We start from the raw sequence: 15,066 nt of genomic DNA on the forward strand, positions 1-15,066 counted from the left end.
GGTTGTCATATATGTTAATAATTGACTGGGTTTTTTTTTTGGTTTTGTTGTAAGAGGGACCACTGGAAGAATCTGACTACTCCACCATCTTGGCCCCGCCTCCTATCCAAAATTTTCTTGATCACTGTTTTTCCATTTGGCAAGGCTAATCTGACCTCTCAGTGATGATTGTCATTTAGGCAAAATTTCTGAGCTTCTGCCTCCCTTCCACTGTTAATGGTTGCTTTTATTGTTTCCACAGAAAGACAAAATAGGCTTAATTAAGGGTCACTGTCTTATTCTGGGAAACCCTGGTGCCATAGTGGTTAAAAGCTATGGTAGCTAACCAAGGGTTCAGCAGTTCCAGTTCACCAGGCACTTTTTGGAAATCCCATGGGGCAGTCCTACTCTGTCCTTTAGGGTCGCTGTGAGTCAGAATCGACTCAACGGCAATGGGTTTGGTTTTTTTTGGGGGGGGTTCTGGGTCCTATTCTGAGAATTCTTCAAGCTCTTCTACTTTTAATCAAAATCCATATTCCTGAGGAGAATGATTGAGGCAGTGGTAGTGTTGGTAGTTTTCCCTATAGAAATAATATACCTACAACTCATCCTACATGAAATCACTCACTGGGTTGGAGAAGTAGATTTTCTCCCACAGGTCTAATTTCCTTCATTACCTCAGAATTAGGTGGCAAGAAACCAAGAGAACCTGGAGAATAAGATTTCATCCTTGGACTCTGAGGAGAGATTCATGAGACATGACTAGACACAGAACTTCTTTAGCGAAATACACAATCTTGAGGTATTTGGCTTGGAAGAGAGCAGACTCACACAGAAAAGATGGTATGCATTACAGCTGTCTTAAATTCAGGAGTGCCAGTTGGCTTTGGGTGTGAATTTCTTTGTCTGGTTCCAGATATAGGTTGCAGAGTATGTTGTTGAGTTAAAGTAACAGAGGGATTGAAGAATAAACTCAGGCAATTCAGACTCTAATATCTTATACAGCATTACATATCGCTTGAAGCCCAGGGAGGCAACATTCACATCTGAGAAGGGAGATTTGATGAATCCATTGGTTTTATTAGGTGTCAGAAAGTCCTGGATGGGCATGTCTTGATATCTTCACTTTTCTCTCCATCAGAAAAAGCAAATAAACCAAACGCATTGCTGTCGAGTTGATTCTGACTCATAGCAACCCTATAGGACAGAGTAGAACTGCCTCAGAGGGTTACCAAGCAGTGGCTGGTGGATTTGAACTGCTGAACTTTTGGTTAGCAGACAAGCTCTTAACCACTGCGCCACCAGGGGTACTCTTCTTCCAAAGTGCTTGGCAACTTGAAACCATGTTATATTTGGTCAACAACCTTCTTTCAGCTCCAATCATCTGTATTTCTTTCTTTCTTTTTTTTAAACAAAAAGAAAGGTTGTATTCAGCATTTGTTCAAAGAGGCAAAAATGGACTTCAGATAAGCATGCTGCCAGAGCTAATGTCTGTCCTAGTCCAAGAAGTATTACAGAATAAGCAAAAGCTGGAAAACAGACAAGCATGCTGCTAAAACCATGTTTCCTGGTTCTTTACCAGGATCTTAAATAAGACCGATATTCTCATCAATTGCCTTGCTTACATGAGCAGGCTCAAAGTACATCAACATTTTAGCCTGAGGCCTTCTTTTGCCTTTCAAGAGTATAAGGCAATAGAAGATAAGTTTTATTATGCCCAGTACTAGCAGGATGCAGACTAAGAATATTACAACTTCTTGCAGTAGTGATCTAGCCCATGTGCTTACTTCTGATGGTAACCAACAAAATAAATCCGGTGTTTGTAAGCACGTTACGGTGTGTAATCAAGTAGCTTGCTGTCTACTCCTGTGTATATCCTGTTCTACTTTTCCTGTGTTATATACTCAGATGCAACAAGAGGTATTTGCTATAGCACAGACTACACTTTCTTTGGCTAGTAAAACTGTAAGGGTATTCTGATATCTCATGTCACCTTGTCTTAATGAGGTCAGAAATCACTGTTGTCTTTCCACCCCATTAACAATCTCATCTGTTCTTTGTTCCATAGTAATTAATAAATTTCTTAAATAGTCCCCCAATTGACTATAGCGTGAATAGGAATTAAATCTACCGCACCCTGCATGTTGGAACAGTGTTTTTTTTTCTGATTCTGTTTTTTACCAAGTGTAACAATTTAACATTACCTTTCCAATATTTACAAGCACCATTACTAGGCTAGGTATGTCTAAAGGTAATCCTAAAGTTCCCAAAGTGCATTGTCCATTCATTCACCAGAAATCTAAACAAGAGTCCAATCATCTGTATTTCTAAGATCATGTGAAATGATGCAATAAGGTGTCATGTGCTAAAGAAATACACATAATGGTGTTCATTTTAAAATGGGATAATTGTTCATCGTTAGTGAGTTCCAGCCAATGCTTATTCACAGAGGACTCCAGAATCAAGCACAGGAAACAGTGGAACCCAGAATGAGGTCACCTCAACACCAGATCATTAGATGGTTGTCATTTTTACCATTGTGTCTTCAGGGTCCATCACCATACTCAGCATTGACTGACCCTCAAAAACCATTTCGGTGGTATGATAGTTAATGTTAGGTTCTCTTTCTGGCTCATCATCATCTGACCTTCGGTTCCTGGGGCTTGAGCCTATTTGATCTGCCGATACTGGGATTTGCCGGCTTCTGCAGCCCTGTGAGCCAGCACCCTTCCATCTGACCTGTGCACTCTGAGTTTGTCAGCCCCTGCAGCCACATGAGTCAGGGAAGCCTCTAGTTGATGCCAGATAAGAATAGATAGAATGGATGCTGTGAAGCAGAAATTTGTCTGCTTGATGCTGACTCCAAGTGTTTCATGTTGCTTAAAAAGAATATTTGCTATGTGCTGTCTAATCTATTCCGACTCATAGCGACCCTAAAGGACAAACTGGAATTGCCTCATAGGATTTCGTAGACTGTAATCTTTATGGGAGCACATAGCCAGGTCTTTTGTCCTGTAAGCCGCTTTGGTTACATGTAAGCCACCTTGGTTACATCTACCAACCTTTGATTAGCAACTCAGTTGTTCAATGTTATGTGAAGGTTGCAAAATCCTCATACAGAGAAAAAAAGAACATGGTATTAAGACTGCTTCAGATTTCAAAATATATCACCAGAAAAGAGCAGAGGAGTTAAGTGTGATTTTATTACTATTTTTATTATTTTTTGCTAAAACTGTAATTTCTTTATAAAAAACTTCAAACTCTGCTGTGCTTTAGAGACATTTTCCAAGAGAAAGAGAGGTTTAACTGGGAATGACATCCAATGTCCTTAAGAGAGTTTAAAAATGTTGGGTAGGTTAGCTGTTGAGAACTGATCTACCAGACTAGCCTTGTAGACCCCAAGTGGGTGGACATATTTGCAGAGCAGAAACCTAATTCCTGCCAATTTAAAAGACTGCTGTTGCTAATACGTAAAATCCTTAGTGTCGTATGTTCAAATGCTCTTGTTGAGAGGACATGACCTTGTAGACACCAGCAATCAGTGTAAGGTGGGCTTGATAAGAGCAAAGCTGTAAGTGAAAACAAGCACTGTGTTTGACTATATGTCGTTTTTCCACTATCTAAAAGAAAAGAAGAATATTCTTACTTGCCAGGCATATCAGCAAAGTATTATTAGACAAGGACACAGAAAGAGTAAAATATTCTACTTTATCATAAAGACAGAAAAAAAAAGAAATTGTTATTTTAATTAAATATAAATAATATTTGCCTAATTAAACCTATTGTATTTACATTAAAAAATCTTATTTGTGCATAAAATATGCTGTATTTTGTGCATTAGGACAATGGAATAAAATACCCTACATATTGTAAATGTCTGCTAAAGGGTTTAAAAAATAGGAAACTGAATTTCTGCATCAGAAGTTTGAAAGAAACCTTGTAAAATATCATTAGACTCTTATCACAGGTAGTAATTTTCCAATTTGACCTACTGTTAGTTACTATTTATTCTCACTGCTAAATAGTCCTGTTGTTGATTTGTTTAAAAAATAGCATACATGTAAAAAATTAAATGATATATTAGAATATAAAATTCCAAATAAATATGCCTTATAAATGTTTTATGTAAAGTAATAACAGGCATACATATAATTATATATTATACATATGTGTATATATAAATATTTCTATGTTATTTTTGTGTACCATTGTGTCAGTTTGGACTCACAGTGACCCTACAGGAAAGAAAACTGCTCCATAGAGTTTGGTAGGCTGTAATCTTTATGGTAGCAGAGGACAGGTCTTTTCTCCAGAGTAGGCCATGGTGAGTTTCATCAGCTGACCTATGGGATAGCCACCCAGTGCTTAACCATTATGGAACTGGGGCTCTTTAGATATATGTGTGTGTGTGTCTGTAAATATGTATGTATGTACATGTGTGTGTATCTAGCATGGCCCTGCAATTTATTAGCTCTTTTTTTTTTTTCAAGTTAGCATCCAGTTGAAGGAAAACAATAATGAGGTTTTTGACTTCCAAAACAAGTTATGGCTTAGTTCTTCTCATAAGATTGCTTTAAGAGAGAAGGGTTAGGAGCACATTGTCCTGGGAAGCGAGGAGTGGAACAGGTACAAAAGGTATTGAGAGCTGCTCTGCCAAATCAGTCTTGTTAACACCAAGTGGATGCATATTTGAAAGGCAGAAACTTAATTTCTGCAAATTTAAAAGCCTGCTGTTGCTATGGTAAGGGGTGAGGGTGGATGTCCTAGGTGCCTAGATCTTCAGGATGCTGTACACCTTGGCACCCATGCTGTTTGGGGCAGCTAGAGTAGATCAGAGCTTCACTTTCTGTGGAGACTGGGCTGTCCCAAGGCAGTTTGCATTCTGGTCCAGTGGCTTCAATGTATTCCTCCTGATCTCAAAATTAGTGCTGTCCTGCTATTGCCTGGTAATAGGACCGATACCCTCCGTCTTATTTTATGTCAACCTCCCAGTCTTGCTCAGCCTTACTCTGGGATGGACCCTCCAAGAGCTTCTCTGGGCCCTGGGTGGCTGAGAGCACAGGGAGCCTCTAAGATGCAGGCCTTTATCAGGGGATGCAGCTCTGTGGCTTTGTATGCAGGTGGTGTGGGCTACTGCTCCTCACTCCCCAGTTCTAAGCTGCCATCAGCAGGAAGTCTTTATGCAGGCCACCTAGCATTGCCAACTGCTGCCCTCCATGTCATGCCAGAAAGCCCATGATGGGACAGGAGTGAAGCTTGATCTCTCTGCATCAGAAATTTTACCTCTCTGCACCCTAGAGTGAAAGTCCTCGGGGCTAATGAACCCACATCATGTACAATATAGGCATCTGCCTGAGGATAGAAAAGGGCATAGTGAGTTAGGAAGGACTGAGGGATTCAGAGAAAAAGAGCAGATCTATTGTCTCCAGGGGGAAAACATTTTTGTGGTTTCACTGTTGTATCACAAGACCTGTAATCCAGGTGGTTGATGAATGTTCACTTAAGTGTGGGAGGAGTCAATTCCAATCATACTACAGATAGAGTCATCTCAAGCATGTAGGTCCTAATGAGAGAGGGCTAGTTGCCTCTGAGCCCACATGGTGGTTAGGGGTATGCTGGGCTGGATGAGAGAGGCTGAGTGGGGCCTGCTCAGGTGGGAGGTGAGTCTAAAGTGTGTGGACCAGACTTGTTTGTCACATTACCTTACCCCAAGTTATGCTCAGGTAGGCATAGCCAGGCTTCCCTTAGTCTCCTGTTTCAAAGGATGAGTGTCATCCAGGCAATGACCAGATGGGAAAGCAGAATTGAGGAGAGACCATGCTGAGCCATGGACAGAGACAGATGAGGGTAGACCCTCACAGGAAGATAGTCCTCATGGGGACTATGCCAGGACCCTTTTGTGTCATTTGAAGTTTCGTTTGCTTTGCTCCCTCTCCTTTTTTCCATTATACTGGTGTCATTTAAGGTAAGAGGAAAGGCCTACATCAAGAGTTTCATACAGCAGGTTCTGTTGTTCTTCTAAGGGAGACATTCCACCACTTGATAGGGTCAGACAGAGGGATCTGACTTTAGAAGTGCTGACAGAACAGGGACTATGCAATCCACAGATGTAACACGTAGCTTGCCTGGGGAATTTGAGGATGAATGATCAGGGGAAGCAGAAAAGAGGATAGAGAAGGTGCAATCAGCCTGTCTGGCACACATCGAGAGACCAGTGAATAGTCAAGGAAGATAGAGAAGGTAGTTTCTTCACACTGGGAGATGGTCTTTATTAACAGCCTGACATTCTCCCTCCACACTGGTTTGAACTTTGCAACATAACCCAAGGGCAGTCGCATAGCTACCCTAGGATACATTCATTATTTTGTGTATCCAGGGAACAAAGCTGGAGATTCTGGTGAAGATCATAGGAATTTTCTTCTTATATCCATAGCTGATAATGCCCTGGGCCACGTTTTTACACACCAAGGGTCCCCCAGAGTCGCCCTGTGGACATAGAAGGGAAGAGTTTCAGCACAGACTCCTATGGCTTCCTCTCTCAGGCCCTCTTTTGTCCATGGTTCCCATGACCTCCTGCTCAAGGCCTGTGTGTTTAGAGAAGGAAGGAGCTGAGGGATTACCATTCACTTTGGCTCTTAGGGAGAGAGTAGTGGGTAGGGTCCTTGACAAGGATCCACCAGCACCATGAGCTTCTTCCTTAGCTAAGAACACTTTCCAGCTCAAACTTGTCCCAGGACTTTCTCTTGTTGTCCCATGGAGAAAGGACAAGAGATTAGCAGAAGGGAGATGCCTGGGACACAAGGATTGGCAACAGATTGCCCCCACCCATGGTGAACTCTATACTACCTATGGATTCTGAGGTCAGTGAAGGCCTGACTGTGGGGTTCCAGAATCACTCTGTCCCTGGGGAAAGTCAGAAAAAGATGCCTGAATTCTTACCCTTCCTGCTCTCATCCTGTGTAGAGGATTCCCTACACACAGTTGGATGGAGTTATTGTAATATTTGGTGACATTCTCACAAGTCTGTTTGTGCTGTACTTCCAGATCTGCTTCCTGGAGTGTGTCTGAACAATTGCCATTAGCTAAAACTCCCCAGCCTGCCACACTGCACACCTCATTTGGCCCCACCCAGTCCTGGCTCTGTGGTAGGGCTATGGTCTTCACAGCTGAGTTCAGGTGAGCCTTCCGTTTCAACTGGGAAGAGAAGATAAGAGATAGCAGTTCAAACCCTGCTCTGCTAGCAGGGCTGAAAATCAGGGAGCATTTTGTGTGACCCTCCCCTGCCTATAGACTCTCCAAGTTCTTTTCTTTTGCTTGGCACCAGAAGAACATTGGGGATGGAAAGGAGGAACAAGTTGAGGTTCTGAATGAGCTGATGCTCCCCAGCACTCTGCATGAGTGCACCTAAATATAGGCAAGATGGTACCTTCAGTAGCATGAGGTCATTGAAACGTGAAATGTTGCTATGCTCTGGGTGAGGAAAGGCTTGAAGCACAGGGATGCTCTGCCTGGTTGCTTCCTTTATCTTGATATTTTGAGCTCCCAGAATGACACACATATTTCTACAAGGAAAGTACTGCGAATAGTAAGTCAAAGTAAGTTTATCTCAACATCAGATAAAGATATTGATGATCCAGTCCAAGGTAGTCCTGTAGCTGGGTCATGGGGAGGAGAAAGGGGCAGAAGACCTGTCTCATTAGTGTCTCGTACACTTCATTTAAATGAGGACAGTGACCCCCTTTTTACTCTACAACAGTGACCCAGGGCTGTTTCTTCTGCAGCTTCACCTGCCACCCAGCTTCCTGCTGACAATTTCTGAACTCCTATCCTTAATTCCCTTTCCCCAGACTGAAGGCATACTTAAGGCTTCTCTTACAAGCTCACTGGCTCTGTGTGCTCAGAGACCACCCTTAATTATGGCTGTGGTATGACGCTAGGAATTCCCAAGGAACAAGAACCCAGATGATTTTCCTTACCTTCCATGACAGTGAGCTGCTGTCATCACAAAGTCTTCTCGCACCAGGAACCCTCCACAACGTCTCCATAAATGGTTGTCATTAATGAACCTTATAAATGCCATGTAGGGTCTTGAGTGTGGTCTGGCTTCAGTGCCCCTTTTGATCACTGCTTAAAAAATAATCTTTCCTGGAACTCTGAAATCACAGAACCCAGATGTGGACACTGCCTATGATCATTAACTGGGATGTTCAGAGAATAGAATGGAATCCTGGCTTGACTTAGTGTGAAGAGAGTCCTCTACACAACCCTGAACACTTAGATGAGGATCCTGGCTCATGTGGGAGTATGGCTGGTTTGTAGCATATGGTATGTTTCTTCTCTAAACTCACTTCCTTTTGCTGGAAATGAGTGTCCTAAGCCTTTTTTGGGGGGGCTAAATACAATTCGGACACATTTTAATTGGGAATGATAAGGCTTCAGAATGAACATTCCACATGACCTGAAAAATATTCCCTTTGACGTGCCCCAATTGCCTCTTTGTTCCCAATCCTCTCAGACTCTGGTATCCTAGTAACTTCCATCACTGACTGAATTCTAAGTACCCAAACATGATATGCTCATGAACCAAAATAATCTTGTATGTCTCTCCCATCCTGAGTCTGATATATAGTCAAAAACATAAATTTCAATTGCTACATGAATGAACAGTCTCCAGGTTTCTTTGGTTTAAGGCTGAAGAGGCAAGATCCTAATGCATTTCCAAATCTCATCACAGAATTACCTTCACATGATGTTGAACCCTCAGTAGAAAGGGAGATGAGAACATTGCACTGGAAATCAAACCAGAGATGGGGAAATAGGCTAGGTGGGATCCCTGTCATCATTAGGAACCCAGGAAGAGTGATCAGGCCAACAGTTCAATGTCTCAGTTAGGTTCTGGGTACCAGACTTGGTAGAGCCGATATGTCGGGAAGAATAGGAAAAAGGTGAAGGTGAATCTAGAAACTGAAATATGAAATAATTCTTCCCCTCTTGATCTGCACAGTAGCTTCTGACATTGAGCTGTCCATTCTCAGTTTTAGAAAATGAAATTTATTGCATTCCTTTTCAGTTTTCTCATCTCTACCAGAATCTTGGCCATCATAATGATGGTAAATCATTTTGAGATAACAGAGGTGCATGCCATGGAATGGAGATGACCTACCGGGTCCCAAGGAAGTATTAATTTCCCTGACACTTCAGTACATTGTTTAGGCAGTCATGGAAATGAGGATCAGCAAATTCCTTAGGTAGATCTGGGTTCAGGATGCATTATAGAATTGGCCTGACTGGACCTCCGTGGAAATATTAGAGGTAGAGTAAGCCAGGCCTCTAAGATGGGGATGGCCACTTACCTATGAAGGTCCTGGAGGGCAGAGGAAAGGCCAACAGGATCAGGAGCAGCAGCATCATGGAAAGGATACTCTGCTTCGGAGAAGCAATGGTTCCACTTTCTAGGCTTTTTAGCCACAGTGCGAGAAAGAATGGGCAGGCTCAGCGACCTCCTCTTTATTTGAAAAACTATTGCTTCTCAAGCTACGAACTTTCAGTTTGTCCCACTTCCCTCCCACAGGAATGTTTTTGGTGTTACAAAATCACATTCTTTAGCAGTTTGAGTCTTGCGACCACAGAAACCTGGAGAAAAGCATAACATGGAGAATGGTGGAATCATGCTTTGGAGGAGTTTGTTTAGTCAGAAATGGCTTTACCTTCCCCTGCGTTCAGCTTTGGGTCTCCAAAGAGCATGAGCATGACGTCATATTGCCTTCATTTAGGGTTAGCAGTTGCCTACTTCTTTTATAGCATCTCTCAGCCCAGTTCTTCTCTTTTTAGCGTGGCACTCTTTGAGAGCCCAAGACCTTTATACTTATAAATGAAAAAGTGCCTAGCTCTGGTCTTACTAGAAACAAACTAGTTAAGATTGTAATCAGTCAACAGCTGTTGGTGGTTTCAGGCAACTGCAGAATCTTGGGTTTGTGGATAAAGATAGAGATTGGGGATGAAGTGGAGATGGGATGTTGATGAGAGCAGTAGGAAAGCAAAGAAGTGTCAGTATAGCAACTGTGAGAGCACAGATTTGATGGATCAACTGGTATGCACAGTTTTGATGGATCAACTGGTATGAATTCACCACTTGGTCTCTGACCACCTCAATAAAGCCGGTATTGCTCTGGTGCTTGGTATATTAAAAAAAGATCAAAGCATGCAAGTCTGAAGGTAGATATACAATGATGAGAAACAGACTTTTCATTTATCCTGAATTTTCTTGATCACTCTCTTTTCATTTGGTTTGGGTAATGTGTCCCTTTAGTGATGATTGTCATTTAGCAAAGTTTCTGCACCTTCTGCCTCCCTTCAACTGTTGAAGGTTACTTTTATTGTTTTCACCGAAAGACAAAATAGGCTTAATTAAGGTTCACTGTCTTACTCTGAGAATTCTCCAAGAACATCTACTCTTTAACCAAAACTCACACACCTGTCCAGAGTGGTTGATACAGTGGTAATATTGGTACTTTTCCCTGCAGAAATTATATCCCTAGAACTCATCCTATATGAAATCACTCACTGGATTGGAGTAGTGGACCTTCTCTCACAGGTCTAGTTTCCTTCATTCCTTCAGAATTAGAAAAAAAAAAAAAACAAAAAAAAAACCTGCTACCCTTGAGTCGATTCTGACTCATAGAGGCTTCTAGAGAGAATTAAGTAGAGAGAAACCAAGAGAAGCTAGAGAATAAGGTTCAATTCTGGGACTCTGAGTACAATTTTCTGAGGAGGGGTTGGTGAGATGTGATTAGACATAAAACTACCTTTAAGAAAATAGACAATCTGGGTGTGTTTGACTTGTAAGAGTGAAGACTTACGCAGAAAAGATGGCATGCATGATAGTTGTCTTAAATTAAGGACTTCTGGGTGGCCTCAGGTGTGAATTTCTTTTTCTGGTTCCAGGTGTAGGTTGCAAAGTATGATGCTGAGTTAAACTAACAGTAGGATTAAAGGATAAACTCGGGCAATTCAAATTCTACTACCTTATACATTATTACATATGGCTTGAAGCCCAGGGAGGCAGCATTCATATCTGAGAAGGGAGATTTGATGAGTCGATTGTTTTTACATTGGCCATTCTCTCTTGTCAGGTGTCAGAAAATCCTAGATGGACATATCTTGATTCCTTCCTTTTTCTCTCCATCAAAAATCCCAAGTAAACCAAACTTGGTGCCGTCGACTTGATTTTGACTCATAGTGACCCTATTGGACAGAGTAAAACTGCCCTGTAGAGTTCTGAAGGAGTGACTGGTAGAGTTGAACTGTTGACCCTTTGGTATCAGCCAAGCTCTTAACTACTACATCATCAAGGCTACTTTCCTTCTAAAGTGCTTGGTAGTTGGAAACCAGGTTATACTTGGTCAACAACCTTCTTTCAGCTGCAATCCTCTCTCTTTCTTTTTTTTTTTTTTTAAATAAGAAGAAAGATTTTATTCAGCTTACATGCAAAGAGTTTTAAGTGGGAAATGGAGAAGCATGCTGCCAGATCTGATATTTGCCCGAATCCAAGGAATATTACAATAAGCAAAAGTGTGAAAATAGACAAACATGTGACTACAGCCATGCCTGCGTGAGTCAGAGGATCACTTCAGAATCATCAGTATATATTAACATCACAAATGGGCAAAACCATTGAAAGCTTCGCCTTTTTACTGACTGACTAAAAATGGCCAAATCTATGTGATTCTACATTTTAAAGTGTCTTTCTTAATAATCATTGGTACAGGTTTCAGTAACAACAGTCAGGAGGGTCTTCACTGGTCCAGCTAATCTTATTATGCTCAAAATGTTAACAAAAAAGAGAAGAGTGGAAACTATGCAGGTCTTTTTTTCTGTTTATGATTTGTCTACGTGAAAGGTCCCTCAAACGTTTTGCAAGATTGTCCTAGCTATTGACTTTATACCTGAGGGCTCAGTTGACGTGTCCTTGTGAGTCCCTGTGAGTCCAGCTCCAGCTGGGTTACATTCTTTTTACTTAATGACAGGGAATAATGGCTCCAATATTATCTCCTAAAACATTCACTCCTTTTGATCGGACGCTGAAGATAATACATCAATGGATAATCAATACCTGGAATTAGTCCAGCTCCTAGATGGTGACCAGGACAGGCCCTTAATCTCATGGTGCTGATTTTTCACCAGATAACATCTGGTTCTCCCCCAGGATCTTAAGCAGGAGCAACTATCTCATCAATTGCATTGCTTACATGAGCAGAATCAAAGCACATCAACGTTTTAGCCCGAGGCCTTCTTTTCCCTTTCAAGTGTGTAAGAGAATAGAAAATAAGTTTTATTATGCCTAATACTATCAGGATGCAGAATAAGAATATAATTCCTTGCAACACTGATCTAGCCCATGTACTTATTCCTGATGGTAAACAACCAAATAAATCTGGGGTTTGTAAGCAGGTTATAGTGTGTAAACCAAGTAGCTTGCTGTGTAATTTTGTGTATATCCTGTTCTACTTCTCCTGTGTTGTTTACCCAAATGCAACAAGAGGTATTTGCTATAGCACAGACTACACTTTCTTGGACTAATAAAACTGTAAGGCTATTCTGTTATCTCATGTTGCCTTGGCTTAATGAGGTCAGAAATCACTGTTCTGTTTCCATTCCATTAGCAACTGGACCTGCTTTTGTCCGGTAGAGTTTAATATATTTTTAAAAGATTTCTCCCATCAACTATGCCATAAATAGGAATTAAGCTACTTTTTTTTTTACTCTGGGTGTTGGCCCAATGGGTTTTCTTCTGACTCTCATTTTACCATGTATAACAATTTAACTTTACTTTTCCAATATTTGCTAGCATCATTACTACGTTATGTCTAAAGGTAATCCTAAAGCTCCCCAAGTGCATTCTCCATGCATCAAACACAAACCTAAACAAGAGTCCAATTATCTGTTTTTCTAAGGTCATGTGAAACGCTGCAAGTAAGGTGTCATGTCCTAAAGAAATATACATAGCAGGGTTTATGTTCATTTGGGGTAATTTTGCAATGTAAGTGAATTCCATCCAAAGCTTATTCACAGAGGACTCCAGAGCTGAGCACAGGAAACAGTGGAACACAGGCCAAGGTCACCTCTATACCAGATCATTAGGTGATAGTCATGCTTATCATTGTATCTTCATGGCCCATCACCATGCTTAGCATTGACTGACCCTCAAAAACTGTTTTGGTCATTGACAGGTGATGTTATCTGTCAAGTTGGCTAAGCCATGATTCTCACTGTTATGTCATTATCCTCCATTTTGCCATGTAATATGATTACCTTCATGGTGGGATCTGACGTTATCAGACAATCGGTTGTAAGGGGAGTTTGCCTGGTGGCGTTGCTGGCACCCAGTATATATATGGACATTCTGGCAAAGCTCGTTTGCTTGCTCTGGATTCCTTTTCTGTCTCATCATCATCTCACCTTCAGTTCTTGGGACTTGAGCCTGTGTTATCTGCTGATACTTAGATTCACCATCTTCTGCAGCCCTGTAAACCTGCACCCCTCCACCTGACTTGTGCATTCTGGGTTCGTCAGCCCCTTCAGCCACATGAGTCAGGGGAAGCCTCTAGCTGATGCCAGATGAGAATGGATAAAACCATTACTGTGAAACAGAGATTTGTATGCTTGGTGATAACTCCAATGTTTCATATTGCTTAAAAAGGATACTTGCTACGTCCTGCCTAATCTGGTCTGACTCATAGCAACCCTAAAGATCAAACTGGAATTACCCCGTAGGATTTCAAAGGCTATAATCTTTATGGGAGCACATAGCCAGGTCTTTTGTCCTATAAGCCTCAGGTGGGTTACATCTACCAACCTTTTAGTTAGCAGCCAAGCTACTTAGCCTTTTCCCCTAAAGGGTTCTTGAAGAGATTCTTGGGCTCTAAAAATGAGTGAACAGATAGCAACTCAGTTGTATGATGTTATATGAAGGTTGCAAAATCTTCATACAGAGAAAAAAAAAAAATTAGGACTACTTCAGAATTCAAAACATATCACTGGAAAAGAGCAGACAAGTTAAATGTGATTTCTTATTTCTTTGTTAAAATTGTAATTTCTTTATAATGAAGTTCAAACTATGCCTGTGCTTCAGAGACATTTTCCAAGAGAAAGGGAGGTTTAACTGGGGATGACCATCCCATTCCCTTCAGAGAGTTTAAAAATGTTGAGTATGTTAGATGTTGAGAGCTGATCTGCCGAACTAGTCTTGTAGTCCCCAATTTTGCTGCCACATTTGCAGAGCAGAAACCTAATTCCTACAACTTTAGAAGCCTGCTGCTGCTAATAAGTAAAATTTTAAATGTCACACACTCAAATGTTCTAGTTAAGGGGACATTAACTTGTAGACACCAGAAATCAGTGTAAGGTGGGCTTGGTAAGAGCAGAGCTGCAAGTCAATATGTGTAAGTGCTGTGTTTGGCCATACGTCAATTTTCCACTGCCCACAAATAAAACAGAATATTCTTACTAGTCAGGCACATCAGCAAGGTATTAGGAAACAAAGACATAGAAGGAGTAACGTATTCTACTGTATCACAAAGACAGGAAAAATTATTGTCCGAATGAAATATGGGTAATATCTGCCTAATTGAACCTTTTGTATTAACATTTAAAAATTCTTATTTGTGTATAACACTATGCCATATTTTGTGCCTTAGGACAATGGAATAAAATATCCAACACACTGTAAATATCTAATAATGGATTTGAAAAATACAAAAATGAATTTCTGTATCAGAAGTTGAAAGAAAAATTACAAAACATTGTTACACTCTTATAGTAGGTAATGATTTTCCAATTTGGCCTACTATTAGTTACTACTTATTGTCACTGCTAAATACTCCTGTTGTTGAGTTGTTTAATTAAGGGCATACATGCAAAAAAAGTTAAATGATACATTAGAATACAAAATTCCAAATAAATATGTCTTACAAGTGTTTTATGTAAAGTAATAACATGCATACATGTAATTGTAGATTACATATTTGTGTTTATATAAATGCATAAATGTTATGGTTGTTTACTATGGTGTCAGTCCAGACTCACAAT

The 15,066-nt window shown here is 40.8% G+C and overlaps 1 protein-coding gene across 1 annotated transcript; it reads right to left on the minus strand.

The window, feature by feature from the left end:
• Positions 1-6,324: 6,324 nt before the first annotated feature.
• On the minus strand, positions 6,325-9,729 carry LOC126083669 (granzyme-like protein 2). The gene is made up of 5 exons (XM_049897520.1): positions 9,687-9,729; positions 7,956-8,103; positions 7,406-7,541; positions 6,919-7,173; positions 6,325-6,465 (listed from the first exon to the last, which is right to left on the minus strand). Exons 1-5 carry the CDS (start codon positions 9,727-9,729, stop codon positions 6,325-6,327), a joined length of 723 nt encoding a protein of 240 aa, XP_049753477.1.
• Positions 9,730-15,066: the final 5,337 nt, after the last annotated feature.

Source organism: Elephas maximus, chromosome 10, assembly GCF_024166365.1.
Source record: "Elephas maximus indicus isolate mEleMax1 chromosome 10, mEleMax1 primary haplotype, whole genome shotgun sequence".
Classification (NCBI taxonomy): domain Eukaryota; kingdom Metazoa; phylum Chordata; class Mammalia; order Proboscidea; family Elephantidae; genus Elephas; species Elephas maximus.